The 20,806-nt window shown below is 37.9% G+C and overlaps 2 protein-coding genes across 3 annotated transcripts in view; one reads left to right on the top strand and one right to left on the bottom strand.

The window, feature by feature from the left end:
- The first annotated feature begins 583 nt into the window (after nt 1-583).
- Nucleotides 584-7,455, top strand: mrpl17 (mitochondrial ribosomal protein L17). Its single transcript, XM_057833889.1, has 3 exons — nt 584-954; nt 3,192-3,260; nt 5,638-7,455. The coding sequence occupies exons 1-3, from the start codon at nt 781-783 to the stop codon at nt 5,896-5,898; spliced, it is 504 nt and encodes a 167-aa protein (XP_057689872.1). The 5' UTR covers nt 584-780; the 3' UTR covers nt 5,899-7,455.
- tmem145 (transmembrane protein 145) overlaps nt 6,110-20,806 on the bottom strand; it is an 81,937-nt gene continuing 67,240 nt past the window's right edge. For both annotated transcript variants that reach the window (XM_057833888.1, XM_057833887.1), the window contains 4 exons: nt 20,314-20,486; nt 16,651-16,771; nt 16,395-16,583; nt 6,110-13,852 (listed from right to left, as the gene is read on the bottom strand). In XM_057833888.1, coding sequence (XP_057689871.1) covers nt 13,598-13,852; nt 16,395-16,583; nt 16,651-16,771; nt 20,314-20,486 — 738 coding nt within the window. In that variant the 3' untranslated portion in view covers nt 6,110-13,597. The remainder of the gene's footprint in view (nt 13,853-16,394; nt 16,584-16,650; nt 16,772-20,313; nt 20,487-20,806) is intronic.

The raw sequence follows: 20,806 nt of genomic DNA on the forward strand, positions 1-20,806 counted from the left end.
ACACACCGCTGTGACATCTTACCGAGAAGCGATGCAACAAACAATACTGTTCTATGGCGGATTTCCCTCGCACTTCTAGGTGTGAAGTAATTTCCGAAGATTTCCGAAGATTGCCGAAGAAAAGCATTTTCGTTGTCAAGGGCGTTGCTACGGGTTAAACAAAGAATCTGAAAGGGTTGTGTTAAAAAAAATAACAAAAATATGCTTATAACTGTTTAGCCATTGATATTATTCAAAAACATGGTTGGCCAACCTTACTTCACATTACTGCTTTAAGTCAAGAAAATGTTTTGTCTTTTTTTTTTTTTTTTTTTTAAATCAGAATGTGCACTGTATTTTTGTTTGGTCAAAATAAAACAACCTTTACCACCTTCGACCTGCCTTTAGTCGACCGGCATTAAAAAATGGACCCATGCTTGTATGAAAAAAATAATTGAGGACCTTCAAGATTTGTATTTGAGGACCGCTGCGACCCTCGTGAGGACTAAGCGGCATGGAAGATGAATGAATGAATGAATGTTCTATACCCTTTACAGGCGGAACCTTCGCATTCGTCTTTTTTTTTTTTTTTTTACCACGGACACATTTCGTCGACGCACCTTCAATGTCATGAGAAATCTAACATCCCTTACTGGCTGCTCACAGACTTTGCTTTCAATTCTTCTCAAACGATTCTCTAATTTGAGCAAAATTATGTTTTAAATAATAACCTATTTTCCGTCTGCGTTTGTTTACCTAGTCTGTATATATTTCTTTTTTTCGTGAAACCAAGGGGTGAAGATGCGTCTCACGCTGCAAATGTTGATCTCCCACGGCCGAGTGGCCCGTAAAATGGGACTGGGTCCAAAATCTCGTATCGACATGCTGCGGAATATCTTGACCGGACTGGTGCGACATGAGCGGATTGAAACCAACGCGGCTCGGGCCGATGAAGTCCGTTTCTACGCCGAAAAGGTAGTTCGTCAGCTAATGGCTAACGCGGAGTTAACATTTTTGAAAATCAAACGAAACAAGAAGATGCCGTTTCTGGGGGGAATTTTCAGTCACTTCTTGCTAATTTTGCAATCGGGTCACTTCACTCATTTGCTGAGATTGACTGCGATGGACGTCCAATCCTTTTGTTTTGAACGCCTTCCAGTCAAAATGTATTGCACGTCCATCGTTGTCAAAGGCACCGACAAATGAGCATTCACTACAGGTGTTACAGGTGTAGACTATCCTATTCCCCTCACTATCCACTCGCGGGGGCCTGTGCTTGTCAGTGACGTTCCTTATTCTCGCTATGATTATACAACTTTAACATTTCTTAATAATACGCTGTGTGTGTAGTATCGTCCATCGCTTTTCCTTTTTAAATGGGCATTTTAAAGCGAACGCAAGAAGTAACAACGGGAACATTTTTAAACAGGCATTTGACGGGAGAGCTTTTCGGCTCTTCGGCCAATCATATAGCGAGAGCGAGTGGATAGTGAGGGGAAGAGGATAGTGAACCTACACCGGTCTTCCCAGTTTAAATGAATGGGATGTTTTTGTTGTTGTCAAGTGATGGTTCTAAGTTCGTTTTAAAGTACTTAGGGGTCACTTCCTGTCAACTTTGTTTTTTGTTTCCGGTTGATTTATGACCATTTCCGAGTCACGTCCTGCAGATTTTAGGGATTTTGCACGTAATTTCTTGTTAATATCGGGTCATCTTTCCCATCGGAAATGAATAGGGCTATTAGAAATAAATGGGGGTGTTTTGTCCAATTTAGGTAGAATTGTCTTTTTTTTTCACATACAACTTTTGTGCACCGTGATTTCCAGAAAAAAAATAATTATGTGTATATTTGTGATGATAACCATGTTTTTGGTGCAACTCTAAACGTTAGGGGTGAAATCAAAAATAGGGATGCAGCTATCGATTTTTTTTTTAGTAGTCGACTAATCGATGAACAAGTTTGTTGGAATAATCGAGTATTCGGATAAGAAACATAAATTAAAATACCTGAGCTGAGCCTCAAACTATTAAAAAAAAATGAGGATGTAAGTACTACAAAAGAACAATTGGCTAACTTACATAGCATAAGTCTGATGTCTTAAATGCGATAAAACGATGTTTTTTTTCAATGCTCTTAACAAATGGTTCAAACACATATTCCCACGAAAAACGGCTAAATACACCTATAAACTAAATTACGACTGCATTAAAAAACATTAGCTCAAGCAAAAACTTAGCTTATGTTGGTCTTAACAGGGCGCAGCAGGATTCAGCCATGTGAAATGAGTTGTCATATTCAGTGTTGCCACTAGAGGGTAGTTTATCCACTCAAATCAATAAAACTAAATGCAAACACTTTAAAAACAAAACATTTCAACGCCACTTTAATGAAACTAATACTCGAAGCAGCAAAATTTAATTTGAATCTTTTTTTGTAATTGAATTACTCCAGTTAATTGATTAATCATTGCAGTACTAATCAAAAGAGAGCCTGTGTCATGAGTTTTTGTAATGTTTAGAAGTTGGAAGGGTGATAATCAGTCAGTGCTATGTAGCGCCGACGAAAACTAAACAATATTCTAGGGCTGCAGCTATCGGTTGTTTCAGTAGTCGATTAATGGAGTAATTGGATAAGGAATATAGAAAATTAAAATACCTGAGCTGAGCCTCAAACGGTATTAAAAAACAAATAAATGAGGATCTAAGTACAACAAAAGAACAATTGGCTGACTTACATAGGAAAATTCCGCTAGCTTAAATGCTACAAAATGCTAACATTTTATTTATTTTGTTTTCTTACAATGGTTTTAATGCTTTTAACAAATGGTTCAAACATAGATTCCCACAAATATGGCTGAATAAAAACATTAGCTCAAACAAAAACAAGGCTTATGTTGGTCTTAACAGGGAGCAGCTGGATTCAGCCATGTTAATTGAGTAATATTCACTGTTGCCACTAGAGGGCAGTGTATCCACCCAAATCATTAAAGCTAAATGCAAACTTTCAAAACACCACAAAACGCCACTTTAATTAAACGACTACCCAAAGCAGCAAAATATAATTCGAATCTTTTTTCTAATCAAATTACACAAGTTAATCGACTAATCGTTGCAGCACTACAATATTTTATGTGTGGAGCGTTGCTTGGCAAACATCGTCATACATATAAAATCCATACACTCAGAGAAGTCTAACCAGTGTTTTTTGTTGTAGCTGATCGATTACGCCAAGAGAGGCGACACGGATGAAAAGGCGATGAAGATGGCTACTTTTTGGTTGACGGTGCGTGAACATCTAACTTTATGGACTAATGGTTTTTTTTTTTTTTTTTAAAGTCGACTCATTAACTCATTGGCTGGAATTCACTGTTAATAAACAGAAAAACTACTTTCATTCTTATGCAGTTAATGACAATGAGCTTATCAATAATAGACATCCAATCAATTTGAAATGGTAGAATGGCAGCAAATAAATAGCAATATTTATTCGCTGCCACTACCCGCCCTCCCAATTCAAATGGGTTTGACGTTTAGTGCTGTCAATGGCAGCCAATGAGTTGACATTTTGCTAGGAACCTGTTGTTTTTCTTTTAAACACCTTTTTAAATCGATATGGCGGAAAAAACACAGGTGACTTGAAGTTGCGCTCTAAAACCCTCTGATTTGGCCAAATTCCAAAATTGTCCTATATGCATGTGTCATACATCATTGGAAAGCTTAAAATGTAAATTTTCTGAGGGAAGAAAAAATTTGAACAGGAGGGCAATATCAAAAAAAAAAACAACAACAACCCCTAAACCCCAACTCGAAGTGAGAGCATGAGAGCGCATAATAAAAGACACCATGATTTTAACGAGATATCGCGTACTTACCTTGTTTAGATCCAAAAACTGAAGCATGTCTCACAGAGTATAAAGACACAGCTGTGAATGAATGGCCACAGCCGGACTTTTTGGGGATTTTATAGGTGAGAAACAGTAATGTAACAAGGGTCACAATGCAGAAATCGCAAACATCAAAGAGTGGTCGAGATTTTCTTTTTCAAATATTTTCCCTTTTAAATGATTTTTTTCCATTTTTCCTTGTTTGGACCAATTATTTGTCATCTAAAATATCGGGGGAAATGCGACAGTAACAAAAAAAATACAATTAAGCGATAGTTATGAGGTAGATATCTGTGACGTATTTACAGACACTATTTTTTTTCATTGTGATGTAGTTTAAAATATGCAAGTAAATAATTTTATAAAGTCTTTTTTTAACTAAATATTGGACATCAATTAGTGATTCTAAGCTAAAAATGGACATTTCAAATAATATACCTTTTTATGGGTGGGTTGAAACAAAAGTGGTTGCGCGGTGTCTGTAAACGAGGGTCTCCAGGGTAAAACGGACAAATTAAAAATAATTCAGGGTTTAATGCGCCATGTAACTGCTATAGGAGCATATAGGGCAGAAACACAGACAAGACTGAAAAAGTATTTTCTGCTCTTGCACTCTTCTTTAAAAGAAACTTGTATTTTAAGCCAAAGAAACGGTTGTGTTTGATAGAACAATATGTCTATATGCTGCCATAGCAGATTTATGGCGCATTAAGCCCCTACTATTTTTGTCTGTTTTTACCCTGGACACCCCCGTTTCCAGACACCACGCAACCGCTTTTGTTTCAACCAAGCCATAAAAAGAAAGTAAGTATATTTTTCATTCAAAATGTCCGTCATTTTTAGCTTAGAATAATTAATTGATGTCTAATATTTCATTAAAAAAAAAAAAAAAAACGACTTAAAAAAGTTATTCTCGCTTATATTTTTAACTTTTAAACAAATTACGTCACAATGAAAAAAATGGTGTCTGTAAAAAAAGTCACGGATATCTACCTCATAACTATCGCTTCATTATATTTTTCTGTTAATGTCGCATTTTCTCTGATATGTTAATGATAAATAATGGATCCAAACAAAGAAAAATTGAAGAAGAAATTTAAAAGGGTAAATATATGAAAAAAAAAATCTTGATCACTCCTTGATGTTTGCGATTGGTGCATCGCGACCCTTGTGATATTACCATGTTTCACCCATAAAATCGCCCAAAAATCCAGCTATGGCCATTCACAGCTGTGTCTTGACACTCGGTGATACATGCTATATTGAGTTTTTGGATCGAAACAAGGTAAGTATGCAATAATATCTCGTCAAAGTCATGGCGTCTTTAATTCTGCTCCCGCGTGCTCTCACCTCCAAATAGGGTTTTTCTGTTTAAAATTTTTTTTTTTTTTTTTTTTTTTAAATGCCCTCCGGTTAAAAAATGTTCCTCCCCCAGAAAATTGAGATTTGAAGCTTTCCAATGATGTATCACACATGCATTTCAGACAATTTTGAAAGTTGGCCAAATAGGGGTCTCAGAGCGGAACTTCAAGTCACCTGAGTGTTTTCCGCCATAGACATATTGTTCTATCAAACACAACAGTTCTTTTGGCTTAAAATACAGCAATTTATTTTAAAGAGGGTGCAAGAGCAGAAACCGCTTTTTCAGCCTTGTCTGTGTTTTCCACCGTATATCGATAACTAATTGGGACACAAAGAATCTTGATTTATCAACATATGGCTATATTGTCACATCTACATCACTCTACACTTTACCCTTCCTCTGTACTATGACAGGAGAAGGACCTGGTCCCCAAGCTGTTCAAGGTGCTGGCTCCGCGGTTTGAGACCCATTCGAACAGCTACACACGCATGGCCCGCATCCCCAAGCGGCAAAACCTGGACCGGGCTGAATTGGCCGTGCTGGAGTATAAAGGCAACCCTTTCCCACCACTCTACCCGGTCAGGAAACAAAATCCGCTGAACCTTGTCAACCAGCTACTCAATGGCTACCGTGAGGACAAGGCCAACTCCAAACTCTCGACAGAGAAGTCGTGAAGCAACAGACTCTGAAATTTTGTAAACTATTTTCCCCCCACCTTGTTTACCGGGTGTGTTCTGCAGACCAACAATGCAATTCTAAATAAAACCTCATATGTTCATAATTCTGTAGATTAATTGAATTGAGTTATCTTGCAATGAAGGCAACTAGAAAGTACTTTTACTTAATTTGAACTCACGGTGGCGCCAAAACTCTTGGATCATACTGTTTTTTTTTTCCACTAAGGATCAAACATTTATTAGATGGGGCCAATATGATACTATTCCTTTTTTTTTGTTTTTCAAATGGCGTTTCTTTGGCGCACCACACAGTTCAAACCGTTTGACAGACCGTCACCATTCAAATATCAAAATGACCGGAATTTTTGCGCGACGCAGGGAATTTTCAGATGACCCCTCCAAAATTTTCCGTTCACCCGTAAATGTGGATTTTTCAGATTTTTTTTCACGCAAATGTATCTAGTCCTACAATTTGTGACCAAATTGCAAAATTTACACATCAGAAATTCCAAGACTGCAAGGAGCATAAAGGTTGTATAAAGAATTTGCCAAAAATTTAAGGTTCCTTCAAAATTTGCTGAAAACTTGCCCATTCATTTCTATTGGGGATGCAATTGACGGCCATGTTAATTCCATTCATTTCTATGGCAAACATTTCCCCTTCTTTTTCCAATGGAAGGACAAAAGGGGGTTGTGATTTTTGACCGCTTACCATTACAGCACATTGGCATTCAACTGGCGCCCAAATGAGTCCATGACATTGACGGCCATGTACGTCCAAATTTCCCAATCATTTTCAATGGCAGAAAAACGTGTATGGTTTTGATTTTTGACCATACACTTAGTGTACCATTACAGCCCATTGACATTCAACTGGCGCATAAGGAATTTGATGCCACTGACAGCGATGCACGTCCATGCCATTGACAGCAATGTACGTCCAAATTTTCCATTCATTTTCAGTGGCAGAATAATGTATGGTTTTGATTTTTGGCCATACACTTACCATTACAGCCCACTGACATTCAACTGGTGCCCAAGTATGTCGATGCCATTGACGGCCATGTACTTCAAAATATCAGCAGGAAGTGTCCCTGAAATATCCCAAATCAACAGGAAGTGATCTAATAGATCTCTATCTACCACAGCCAAGCCCCATTGTAATTTCTCCAGAAATTGCAGTTTCTAGTTATTACATCTCATTTTATCTAAAATAACCTTAGAAGTCTGAACTTAGGCTTTTGTGTGCAGCGCTGTTGAACTTTCTACATATTTTAAAATGAAAATCATTGATTTTCCAAACGATTTGTCAAAAGTTTGATAATGAATTAAAATTGTATTTCAATTTCCTATTTTCATCTTTTTGGTAAAAACTGCATTGGCTTTTATTCACTTCAAAGCAGCATTAAAATACACAAACGCATACAAAGTCTATAGTAAAACATGTTTTTATTCTTATTTTGGCAAAAAAAAAAAGTTTCATATCTACAGCATATTTGACACCATTAAAATGCATTAGAACAGTGCTTCCTTCTGTGCTCTTAACTGGAAAAGCTTTATTTAAAAAAAAAAAAAAAAAAAAGCTGTGCTCTTTCTGTCATGCGTACATTATTCATCATCCGGTCCAGCTCAACCCTCTGCCTGCGTCCGTTTCACCCACCTGTTCTTTCTTTTCACTGTTTTTATTTATTTATTTATTTATTATAGCTGGTGGTACAATCAACATCAAACTACGGTTTTATTTACATGTGTACATTAGAGCATGTGTGTGAATACAACATAGTCGCAAGGTGACATCACAAATAAACAAGACCAGGAACATTAAAGTGCTCCATGCAGGACACACAAAGTGGACACTTGCTGTTTTTCTCTACACTTATAGTTTGACATTAAACCGGAAATTCAAACACTGGAACGGTTTGAACATTCAGGTTAAAAAAATAAATAAAAGGTTTTAAAATGAAGATAGCCAAGTGGTTGGCTGTGTCATGCTAAATACATTCAAAAACTATTTAAAAAAAGAAAAGTTATCTCATTGACTGTCTACTGCCGTCAATAGCAGCAAATGAATAAATGACATCCTCAAGGCTATACAAAAACTTTCTCATTTGTCTATTCAACTCCATTCGACTTCAAATGTAAATTTGTGCTGAAAGGCTTGGACACTCGAGCCATTCTAAACGCAAAAAGCATTAATATTCATTACGGGGTGATTACTTAAGCTATTTTTCCATTAGGAATTAACAGACACTTGGGTGTAAAAGAACTGGCTGTTATCAGGTCTTACATTAGCATGATGTTATGTAACCTGTCATGAGCTTTGATGTTTTACCAATGTATCAAATGGTAAAATGCAAATACCGTAATTTTCGCACTAAAAGGCGCACCTGACTAAGCCGCCGCACACCAAATTTGACACGAAAACGACATTTGTTCATAAATATGCCGCACTGTACTATAAGCCGCAGCCTTCCTCACTGTATTATGGGATATTCACAAAAGATACTAACCGGTAACACTTTATTTGACAGCGGCATCATAAGGCTGTCTAAGACCAAATGTACCACCATGAAGCTTTGAACCAATGAGCTGCAAAGCATAATCAATTAATTATTAATAAAAGAAGCTTCATTTGGCCATCACTGTTCCCTTGGAGGAGACCGTCAACTTCTGCTACCACCTGCTGTCAACACTGTTGTCGTCCAACATGCCTCTCAGCATGCATTGCAGCGCTACAGATATAAATAACAGTCAAAATTCATGTACTGTTCCAATTATTTCTCCAGTTACTGTTCCAGTCTTTTAATTAATTGCTAGTTGTGGTATTTTGTTACACGTTATTTGACAGTGGCGCCATAAGACTGTCATTAGACAATCATAATTATGACATGAGACTCATGAGCATTATGAATGTTTATAGCAGATGTCTTTTAGTGTTATCTGGCAAATTCTCACATTTTGAATGGATGTAAAACATCCAAGATGGACACAAATGGAGTTGGTGACATAATTTGCCAGATGACACTTAATGACATCTGTCATAAGCGTTCAGTAATGCCCATGAGAGTGTCATGTCATAATTATGACGGTCTTATGAAGCTGCTGTCAAAAAAAGTGGTAACTATTAACCCAAATAAATCAACAAATACGCCGCACTGGACTATAAGCTGCAGGATTCAAAATTAATGAAAAAAGTAGTGGCTTATAGTCCGAAAATTACGGTAGTCATTATTTGACGTCTACATGGACATTTTATATGAAAACCCAGTGGAAATTAAAGAAATCAATATCTTACCCTAAAGTCAAATTGATGAGAATAAGTCATATTCTGTTGACTGATTTGATTCAGTCTCATTTTCCAAGAAAACAGTTGTAATATTATGAAAAACATGCAACTTTATAGTACAGTAGTCTAAAGTGAGGATGAACTGTCAAATTACACGTCGCCATTTCCCAAAATGAATACTTGTAATATAAAAAAAGTTAGATTGTTTTAAGATCAATGTGACAATTTACCTCAAAACCTAATGTTAAAAAAAAGGTAAACAAAAATTTTCAAAAACAAATAGCTAATGAAAAAAAATCTGATGAAATTGCAACTTTTGTGAAAGATTAAAGGAAAAACAAGCTGAATAAATTTGAAATATCACAAAAGACAACGTTACTTTACGATAAAAAAAGCTGAATATCTTCCAAGAAATGCCGACTCAAGAAGTACTCTAGCTCCCATCGATCATTACCATTTATTTATCAAAATAAATAACTGGCGTCTTTTGGGCAAGCTTTTGAGCCTTCGTTCAGGGTTACTACTCCCTTGTAAATAGCATCTACTGAGCCTGCATGGAAGGATACTATGTCCTCGCAGACACAAACGACAGCTAGTGAGCATCACGGATGTCTACGGAGTGAAAAATCTAAATTTGCAGCCTGCAAAACATCATGAAAAGCGTCATGAACAGCCTACTTGTACATTGAAAGCCTTATGCAAGTTTCACAAGTGACAAGGATTTTTTTCCTTATACAATGCAAAATGTTCGGAATCGGCATCATGAAACCTTGACGGAGGATCCCTAGTTATTGCCTTGAGTAAAGTCAGTCTTTCAGCAATCAAATATTAGGGGAAAAAATAATGTCATGATAAATATGTCAACCCCCCCCTCAAAAAAAAAAGGTGTACATTCATGATTAAAAGTTGATATACTCAGACATTGACTATCAAGTGGTCAATTTCCTACACTAAAGTTGCCATTTTGTGAAAATGAAGTCACAATAAGTAATATGATAAGTAAAAAATGATCACTTTCAAGAATAAACTCTGAGAATAAATAATTTGTAAAGTGTCAAGTAAAACATTATCTTCCAAGAACAACGTAACATTACCTAAAAAGTACTATTTTCACTTTTAAGTATAATGTTGGCATGGCATGAATGCCATTACAGTGGTACCTCGACATCCGATGGCTTCGACACACGATCTTTTCGACATCGGACGTAAAATTTGACTCTCCATTTGTTTCTACATCTGACGACATGCTCGAAATACGACGATCTATGACAGCGGTGCAGTTTCTTTGTTTCCCACAAGATGGATGCACGGAAGGTTTTCTTGTGAGAGCAATCAACATGGGTTCCAACAATTTTAGTGCAGGTGGTGAAAAAAAAAAAAAGGTGATTCTTATGCTTAGGTTGGAAATAATAGAAAAATATGAGCGTCGTGTGCGCATCCATGAACTGGCTTGACAATATGGCCATAGAATGTCTACTCTTGACGGTCCTCCTCTGACTTCCGTTCGCCAGTCGTTATAAGTTAAGGTGACCATTATTACTGTGGTAACATCGCCAAATAAATCACCAGCTTTGTCAGGTTTTTAATAATTTATTCCATCAACTTGTGCAACACAAAACGCCAACTGTCCCCCGCAGCTGACCAGGTAAAGTGAAAGTAAAAAGCCCTCCCTCACCCTGGCACGTCCCCACGTTCAGGAACACCACGCAAAAATACATCTGCCACATTAGAACCCAATTCGTTACATTATTACAGGTATTATTTTTACTATTAACTCATTTTCATGGAGTTGGTGGTGCGTCCCCTCTTGCTATCCCTCTGAAGGCCGGTTGATGAGTGCGCGGGTGGCCCGGGGGACCCACCTGGATCCTGGAGGGGGATGATGGCTCCTTTGCTGGGCTGTGGGAGGAGGGATGGGCTGCTCTGAACCTCTCCCCGGGCTGGTTGGGTGGGGGCCGTGGCCCTGGGTTGGCGCCCGCGTGGTGTCTCCGCTCCCCTGCGTGGCTGTCACGCACTTGGTGGGGCTCGCGTGTGGCAGGATGTGATAGGGCGCGCTCGGGTGGGGGGTCCCGGTGCCGGCAGTGGCGATGGGGCGGCGTAAGGTCGGTCACCAACCGGCTTACACTCACAAGGGATTCACACGATTACTGGGTTCCAGATCACAGAGCTGATTTGTGTACACTCTACCCTTTCAACCACTTAGCTTATAGACTCCCCCACCCCCGTCCCCCTCTTTCCCTGGTCAACAGGCCCCCCACATGGTGTCAACCGGAAATACATTTAGCTGACGATAGCACCAACACATTAGTAGGTAGTGTAGACGTTCAATGTATTTCTTGTTGTTGTTTGTTTGTGTTTCTTTTCTTTCTTGTCTTGTGTTTCTTTTCTTCTGTTCCTACATAACCCCTTCCTGTTCGCTGCTTTGTCATAATAAAGAAGGTATGTTGAATGATCACAATGGGAGTATGCCATACTCTCAATGTGAGACATTAAAACTGTTCAGACCAACCGGGCACTTAGACTTCCATTCTCTGTGTCAAACAGCTGAACAAGACAGGTTTTAAAAAAAAAACAAAAAAACATCAGACCGTGAAAGGAAATGAATGAAGAGAAATAGTCAGGAAACGGAAGTTGGAAAAAGTAAGAAGCGTCAGAAAAATGTGAAGAATGATGTAAACACAAGGCACAAGCCCCACACAAGTTCCCTAGGTGAATTCTGTTATGAGGTAGCGGTCACTACAAAAGAAAGATTAAAAAAAAAAAATCTATCTTGATGGGACGGACAGGCGGAGATGAGGGAAAAATTTACCCCGTCTGCCGATACAGCCGCGGCCACAACAGCGTTATCTCTCAGTTCAATAGTTTAGTTATGTGTAAATAAATTGTTACTTTGCAATCAAAAGCTCTATTTGTCTTGTTGTTTATGTTATTTTGTAGAAGAAAAACATTATTCAAATGTTTGGGATGTCACAAAAGCAAAAAATAGCAGTGTTAAAGTCAATGTTTGAAATATATGCTTTTACAAAAAGCTCAATTTGTCTGTTTTTTCGTCAGAAATTGGAAAACTGCTCAAACTAAGCTATTTTCTAATGCTGATATCTAAAGAATGGAAAAAGATATGAGCTTACTTTTTTTCCTTCTAAGAGAAGAGAGTAATCTTTCCTTTGGTGGGTTCCATGTTTATATAGCAATAGAACAGAATTTTCTGTGGGCCTTGCAAAATCAGTCAAAATCCATTAAAACTGCCGTGAGCGAAGGGGGTTGCTCCGGTGAAAATGGCTGGGAGTGAATGAGTTAATATATTATTATTCCAATTTTTATTCACAATTTAATTGTTTGTTCTGTGCAATTGCTATTTGCAACAGTGCCGGCAGTATTTATTAAGGATTTAGTGTCGGTTTTCGGGCAGTGGAACGAATTAATGGAATTGTAATGTATTCTTATGGGAAAACCCTGCTCGACATATAACCATTTCGATTTACAAACTAGGTCCTGGAACGGATTAACTTCGTATGTAGAGGTACCACTGTATTTTGAAGGCTTAAATGAGCAGCGAGTGTAAAATCTCCTTGTGCTGTTTGGCATGAATACATTCACCAAATGTAGCCGACATCAGCTACTTTTACACTGTGGGCCAAATGCTTTGAATATAACACTGAAACCTATTGTGTGTAATAAAACGTTCAGTGTTCAACACAGACCATAAGCTAATACTGTATATATACTGTATACAGTACATATGAAATACATATATACCTATGAGAACGGCTTGTGGACGGGAAGTACAATACAAACATGCATTCTTCTTTTTCTTTTCCCCCCAGTATATCACTATTGCAGAATAACCAGCTGCGATGAAGGCGAAGAGTACAATGGTAGCTTGGCTTAGGAGTGCACCCACTCACAAGTGGTCCAAATTAAAGAAGTAAGCCCATCAACTCATAATTTGATATTGGACTAAATTGAGTTATGAGCTATGTCACAGATTGAATTCAACTTTCAAGTCAGGCTACCACTGTAGCAATAGAAAAAAAAATCCCTAATAACGATAACTAACTATTGTTTTTCTATCAAAATGTAAAAAATAATAATAATTTAAGAAAAAAAAAAGTAATTTTTTTCCAAAAAGAGGTCAAATGTAATGGTGTCATCTGATGCTCAAAAGTAACAAAAAGATTGTGGAAAATAAAAATGACAGCAAGCGACCTCTGTCAAGCTATTTACAATCACCACCAAGAAAAAATGCCATTTGGGGATTTTGTCAATTTCCCCACCCACATGGCGCTCAAAGATGTTCTATCGGTCAAATATTTATTGCTTCTCTAAAACCAAACTTTTGTGGGCTCCTTCAGGACCATTTTCAAAATGTCTTTGTTATTTTGTACTTACTGGGTCCGTCCTCTATCCGTCTCACGCTTTTGATCCGAATCCCCCTCCTCCTCCACTCTGCATGCTGAAGTACTCGGTGAAAGACGGGAGTCGCACGGGGAGAGGTGTCGAACGCGCGGCGGAGGCCGGACGTGGCGGTATAGGGGGCGGGAGCGGAGGCAAAACTGACGCCAGATCGTCAACAGCGGCGGAAGTGGTGATGATCTTCTGCTCGCTGTTCCTCGGCACGTCGGGGACTTTACGGGGTACCGTTTCCTCTACCGTCTTTACCGGATCCTGGAGGAGAACAATGGTTACGCTTAGGGGAGCTTGAGAAAATGTACAGTTTATGGAGAAAAAATACATTTTTTCACAGGATTTATACAGTATATTGAAGTTTTAATGCTACTGAAAATAAATGAAATGAATTATCTGGGTACAGCATATGTAATATTTGTATTACAGCATCTTTTTCTACTGTTACGTCAATATTTATGCACAAACATATCAAGTCAGCCATCTGCCTCATAGTCTGAGTACTGTAAATTGTCATATACGCGCTGTTACTGTATTTTACTGCTACATCAACATTTGCTGCTAGTCATTTATTCACTTTATTCGCAATCTTTATACACTGTTAACTTGTGATTTTTTTTCTTATTGTACTTTGTACAATTACAATAACGGCTTTCTATTCTATTCTATTCTATTCTATTCTATTCTATTCTATTCTATTCTATTCTATTCTATATCATCAAGAAAAAGCTGACATTTTCAGATGAAGTATTTAATTAACTAGCGTAATTTGGTATATTATTGTCAAATAAAATTGTCGTACAGTGATAAAGTCCCCCAAAATTTTTATCTCCTGAGAAAGTCCCAATTTTACAAGTTAATAGTATTTGATAATGAAAATAAGTCACGGTGGCAGAGTGGTTAGCACGTCCGCCTCACAGTTCTGAGATCAAGTGTTCAATCCCCGGCTCCGGCCATACTGTGTGGAGTTTGCATGTTCTCCCCGTTCCTGCGTGGGTTTTCTGCGGGTACTCCGGTTTACTCCCACATCCCCAAAACATGCATGGTAGGCTGATCAAACACTCTAAATTGTGTTAAATTGTCCCTAGGTATGAGTGTGTGCGCGAATGGTTGTATGTCTCCTTGTGCCCTGCAATCAGCTGGCAACAGATTCAGGGTGTGTGTGTCATAGTTATCTGGGATTGGCTCCAGCACTCCCACGACCCTCGTGAGGATAAACGGCTTGAAAAGTGAATGAATGAATGAATGAATGAATAAATTGTAGGTAAAAAAATATTAATAATAATCTTTCTGGGAAAATGTATTGATGGTTGTTACGAAGATTTTGTGTTTAAAATTAGAAGCGTTTTTCAATATGTTTTACCTGGGTAACATCCCAGCTGGGCTTACAAAACGAGACAGGTACCTCCTACAAATATTGCAAGCTGCGAGCAAGAAAACAGTAACTCGAAGTGGTTAAATGAAGCACCACCTACAGTCACTGAACAGATGAACATAATCCACAAGATTTAGATTATGGAGCAAATGAACTTCTCCCTAAAACACTCAATATAGCTAAAAATGTGAAAGATACTGGGAGAAATGGAAACTTTTGCTTACTTTGGGGTTGTGATGCCTTGGTTTGCATATTTGTATACACAAACCCTAGATGGCTCTTTTTTAGATTTTAGATTTACTTATTACTATTTTATTCATCTTTGTCGGTCACGCTATTGTGGAAAACAAGAACCTCAATATAACAAAGTTAAAATAAATATATAAACAAATAAATGTATACAGTACATAATGTCGTTATCGGCAATAAAACTCATTTGAAGATGATTACCGGGAATTTGGTATAGGTAAAAAGTGGTTGTTTTTCAAAAATAAAGTAGTTGCCGAAAGTTTCAAACTGATCTCACACAATATTATGAAAAAGCCTTGAATTTCCGAAAAATGTGTTGCTATTTTTATACAAATCATCAATTAACAAGAGAAAGGTATTTCAGTACCGGTAATAACAAGTTTTCATCGCACCAAAATCGTATTTGTGAAAATAATAATAATTTAAAAAATACTTTTAAAAAGATTTATCAAGTGAAGTTCTAATACTGAAAATATTTAACAAAAGAAAAAAACCAATGAAGTATTGTATTATAGAAAATACTCAACAACTAAAGATGAGCTTCAGACAAGTAGTCAGCATTTTCCAAAAATACAAATGTTGAATTGGGAAAAGGCCATATTTTTTCATAAAAGTAATCCTTTTTTATAGAATAGGAAACAAACAAAAGAGAAGCAATTTCAAGAGTACTTCTTTAAATTCATCAAAAGCCATTTTCTAAAGATAGTCAGTTACATTAAAAAAAATGCAAAGAGATTAGTAACTTAAAGAGAAATAGTTATTTTACAAACATATACAGTCCATAATGTATAAAATTGCAAACAAGTGAGTTTTTAACATGAAAGCTCTTTATAGGGTATGTGACTATTTCTGATAATTAAAAAAAAAAAAAAAAAAAAAACCTGGATTAAACCCATAAAGAACTGGCGTCCGCGTACGTGGACATCGAATTTTGGGTCATGTGGGTAACAATAAAGTTTGGTTATATAACCATTATTTAAAGTTATTTAATCATTATTCTATTGATGTATAAGTTTTATATTTTTTTTTATGAACAAACAGACATTTAGCTATACGTCTATGACAGGCAATGAACTCAATGAGTGCCTTTTGAAGAGTAAACTAAACAAAGGTGGATTCATTTCAAATTCTGGCAGATCTGACTGAGTTTGAGTATTAACGTTTCTTCGCCTGACTCACCGAATGGATGGAAAAGAGCTCAGTGAAGTTGGGCTGGGAGTCTCCTAGGAAGGAGCCGTTCCCGTACGCGTGGTGTGGGAAGCTCTCGCCGCCCTCACCTCCTTTGGGGCTGGACAGCAGGATCCCTATTTGAGACGTGCGCACGTGGTACGGGAAGTTCTTGTTGGCCGCCGATGGCCGTGTGATCACCTGGGAAAAGAAAAGAAGCGTGTCACTTTACATCAATTTTCATGGTCCGCTCATCAATGCTACAAACCAGGAAAACGATATGAGCGTAGAGATGGATGCCAAGCTGAATGCCGTTGACGATCTTCTCGCGAGCCCAACGGGGGATGCCGAAGTTGGCGATGAGAGCCATCACGGGCACGGCGAAAAACCTAAAAGTGAAGCGTGAAAAACAAATGTTACGATGATATAAATGAAATCATGGGTATATGAGAAGATAAAATGATCCATTGTTTAGAATTTGTAGAATTTGTTTCTGTAACAGTTCCAAAAATTATCATAAATGAATGACAAACACATGTTTAAAATAGTCTGTTTAAAAAATATTTTCAGTATTTATATTGTGTACAGTATCTACATATTTGATTTACGAAAACTACAAAAAAAGACAATCATTTTAATAATGTTACTACATAACAAAATTAAATATTAAAAAAATAATATTAAATAAAAATTAATGAAGTTTTTTTTTTTTTTTTTTCCAAAAGAAAGTGGAAGTTACATTTACAAAAATTCAATTAAAAACATACAAGCTTCAATAAATTAATTTAATCTGAATTTCTGGAATGTTTTTATCTTCTTTCTAAAATATCATAAATAAACCTTCTAATTAGGGCTGCCAAAATTATCGCTTTAACGGGCGTTAATTAATTTTTTAAATTAATCATGTTAAAATATTTGACGCAATTAACGCATGCACTGAATGAGCCGCTCTCGCATTGCCTCAAACAGATTTCAATGAGGCCATTTATGGACATTAAGAGTGAAGAGAATGCCACCGGCCGCTTGGAGGCAGCGCAGCGCCGTTCCATACTAATGTTATTCCTTCTAATAGTGGGAGAATTAGTAGTTGTGAGACGTTTATGCTGTTGCTTTGTGCTCCACACATATTTCGGTAAGTTTGCTTTCTTTTAGTGGCAATTATGTGTCTCTTGTTGTATTTTGGGTAAGATATGCTCAGAGATATATCTGTTATAAAGGCGAGTGGACACAGGCGTTCTTTGGGCTGCGCCGTTTATTGGCATACGCTTCTGCAACTCCTTCACAACAAACAGAAGTATCATTTAGTGAAAGCACCACAACAACCTCCATGCTTCACAGTTGGTATGAGGTTCTTTTCCTGGAATGCTGTATTGGGTTTACGCCAAACATGTCCTCTGTTCTGGTTTCCAAATAATTCAATTTTACAGTGTATCACAAAAGTGAGTACACCCCTCGCATGTCTGCAGATATTTAAGTATATCAAAATGACACTTTGACACAATGAAAAGTAGTCTGTGTGCAGCTTATATAATAGAGTTAATTTATTTTCCCCTCAAAGTAACTCAAAATATAGCCATTAATATCTAAACCCCTGGCAACAAAAGTGAGTACACCCCTTAAAAACTACGTACAAGAAAGCCGGCCTGTCTCATCAGACCACAGGACATGGTTCCAGTAATCCATGTGCTTTGTTGACATGTGTTCAGCAAACTGTTTGCGGGCTTTCTTGTGTACCGTCTTCAGAAGAGGCTTCCTCCTGGGTTGACAGCCATGCACACCAATTTGATGTAGAGTGCGGCGTATGGTCTGAGCACTAACCGGCTGACCCCCCTCCCCCACACACACACACCTCTTCAATCTCTGCAGTAATGCTGACAGTACTCCTGTAGCGAGTCACATGACATTTTGAAAATGACAAGCAGTACTCAATTTGGACATTTAGGGATAAACGTAGTTTCTAAGGGGTGTACTCACTTTTGTTGCCAGGGATTTAGCTATTAATGGCTATATTTTGAGTTAGTTTGAGGGAAAAATAAATTAACTATTATATATGCTGTACACAGACTACTTTTCAATGTGTCAAAGTGTCATTTTGTCAGTGTTGTCCCATGAAAAGATATACATAAATATCTGCAGAAATGCGAGGGGTGTACTCACTTTTGTTCATCTGTCCAAAGAACATTATTCCAGAAGTCCTGGTCTCTGTCTACAGTCACTATGGCAAACTTCAGTCTGGCCTTCATGTTCTTCTTGGAGAGCAAAGGTTTTCTCCGGGCATGTTGGCAGTTGTATTGAATGTCCTCCACTTGTAGACTATTTTCCGGACAGCGGAATGGTTGATTTTATATTCTTTTGAGATCTTTTTAAAACCCTTATCACCCTTTGATCTCACCATAGTGTTTTCTCTCACTTCAACTGTCAGGGGCACACCAAAATAAAAATGATGTTTAAATAAGGCAAGCCTCCTTCAAAACACTGGGTAAAGATGTTCTAATCATGTGCACCTGAGGGGATACCCCTGTGTGTGATTTTAGCCATTTTGAGAGGGATTGAATGTCAGGGTGCCCTAATTTATTCCTCGACAGTAATTGCATTTACCGTAATTTCCCGAATATAAGGCGCACCCGTGTATAATGCGCACCCCAAATTTACTTGTAAAATCTAGGGAAAATTATTGTACCCGTTTATAACGCGCACCCTAATTTTAGCACCAATAAATAGAAGAATACAAGAAAACAGAGCTCGTGTACAGATACAGAAATGTCATTTTACTGACTGGTAAAACACAGCACAAGCATAGCACATTGGTAGCTCAAAACATTACCATAAACTGACAATATTTACAGTAATAATATGATTTGACAACTTCTCCAACTTACCAGAATCTAGGAGAAAACAAAACAGATGTGACTTTTCTTTTAAAGGCTGCTGTATAACTTGCTCGTTTCATCATGATGAATAAATGTTTCTTGCATGGATTGATGCGGTAAAATGAAAGTGAGAACGTAAGTCGGAAATCCGAGCGAGCTCATCGCTGTCGACACGACAGTTACAATATTGTTACAACTATTGTTATTTGGGTTAGAGTTTCCCGAGGGACAGATATAGTTGACGGACACAGGAAGTCTGTTGTTAGTTTGTTATGGTCCGAGTTGCGGAGCTGCAATAAACGGTGACTCAAATGAGTTCAAGAAACTAAATTCTGTGCCTTATGAAGAGTGAAAAAAACAGAATTTAACACAGACGAAATCATTCAGCTGATCAGAGTGAAGTATTACTGAAACAAAATGGTGATGTCACGTACCGTAATGGTCGGCAACGGATCGCCGCATACGTTTCTTCAACACAACATGGCCGTGTCAATAAAAAAAAAAATCTGTCTATACATATATATATATATATATATATATATATATATATTTCTGTCTCCATCCATGTACCCGTTTATAAGGCGCACCATGAGTTTACAAGTTGATTTTGGGGGAAAATGCGCGTTATCTTCAGGAAATTACGGTATTGAGAATTAAATTTTACAGAAAGTTAAAAAAAAAAAAAAAACATTTTTGATCATTTACTTCTATTACTTGAATCTCTGAGGATTGTTAAAATTGATATCAAATATCTATATGAACAAACATGTTGGAAAACACACAGGCTTCCATAAGGAATTTTTTCACATGACTGTATATATATCTTTATATATATTTCCACTTTCACAATGTCTTAATATTCCCAAACTTACTGTGAAAACAAAAAATATGCCCTCTGGTCATGCACAGAATGGGCAGCGGGAGGGCTAGGTTAAAACAACTTTAAATCCCCTTGACATGAAAGTACATTTCCGCAGAAACGCGTGAATAATTCATTGAGAAGATTCTTTCCACTTTTGTGAATGACGCGTACGGGTTTCCCCGTTGGTTTTAGGACTCACCACAGCGTGTAGGTGGTGAAGAAGGGGACGTAGAAGGGCTGCTTTTCAGGATAGTGCTTGAGCGAGACCAGCACGGCGTAGCAGAACCACACGTAGGCGAGTAGCTGCAGGCCCATCAGCCCGTAGCCCGCCGGGCTGTCGTAGGCGTACAGAACCTCACCGGGATCGAAGAACTGAAAACAGATCTCCAAATGTTTCATGGTGACATTGACACGTTCCTCCTCGGCCTCCTTACGCATACATCTAGGTTGTGGGCCGGTACCAGATTGCATTTCACGGTCCGGCAGACACCAACGTGACCGGGTTACCTGCTGCTATATAATGCATGGGCTTTTTCGCTGCGATCCCGAGAAAGTCGAGCGTCCAATCAAGCGTAGCCTGTTGAATTCCGAGCTGTGCTCGGGAGGCTCCGGCATAACCCAGTTTGGCTTATTTTTAGCCAGAGCTCCCCTGAGTGTGGAGCTCTTCATTACTATAGGCTGTGAGCTGGCTT

This window comes from Corythoichthys intestinalis, chromosome 4, assembly GCF_030265065.1.
Source record: "Corythoichthys intestinalis isolate RoL2023-P3 chromosome 4, ASM3026506v1, whole genome shotgun sequence".
NCBI classification, from domain to species: Eukaryota; Metazoa; Chordata; class Actinopteri; order Syngnathiformes; family Syngnathidae; genus Corythoichthys; species Corythoichthys intestinalis.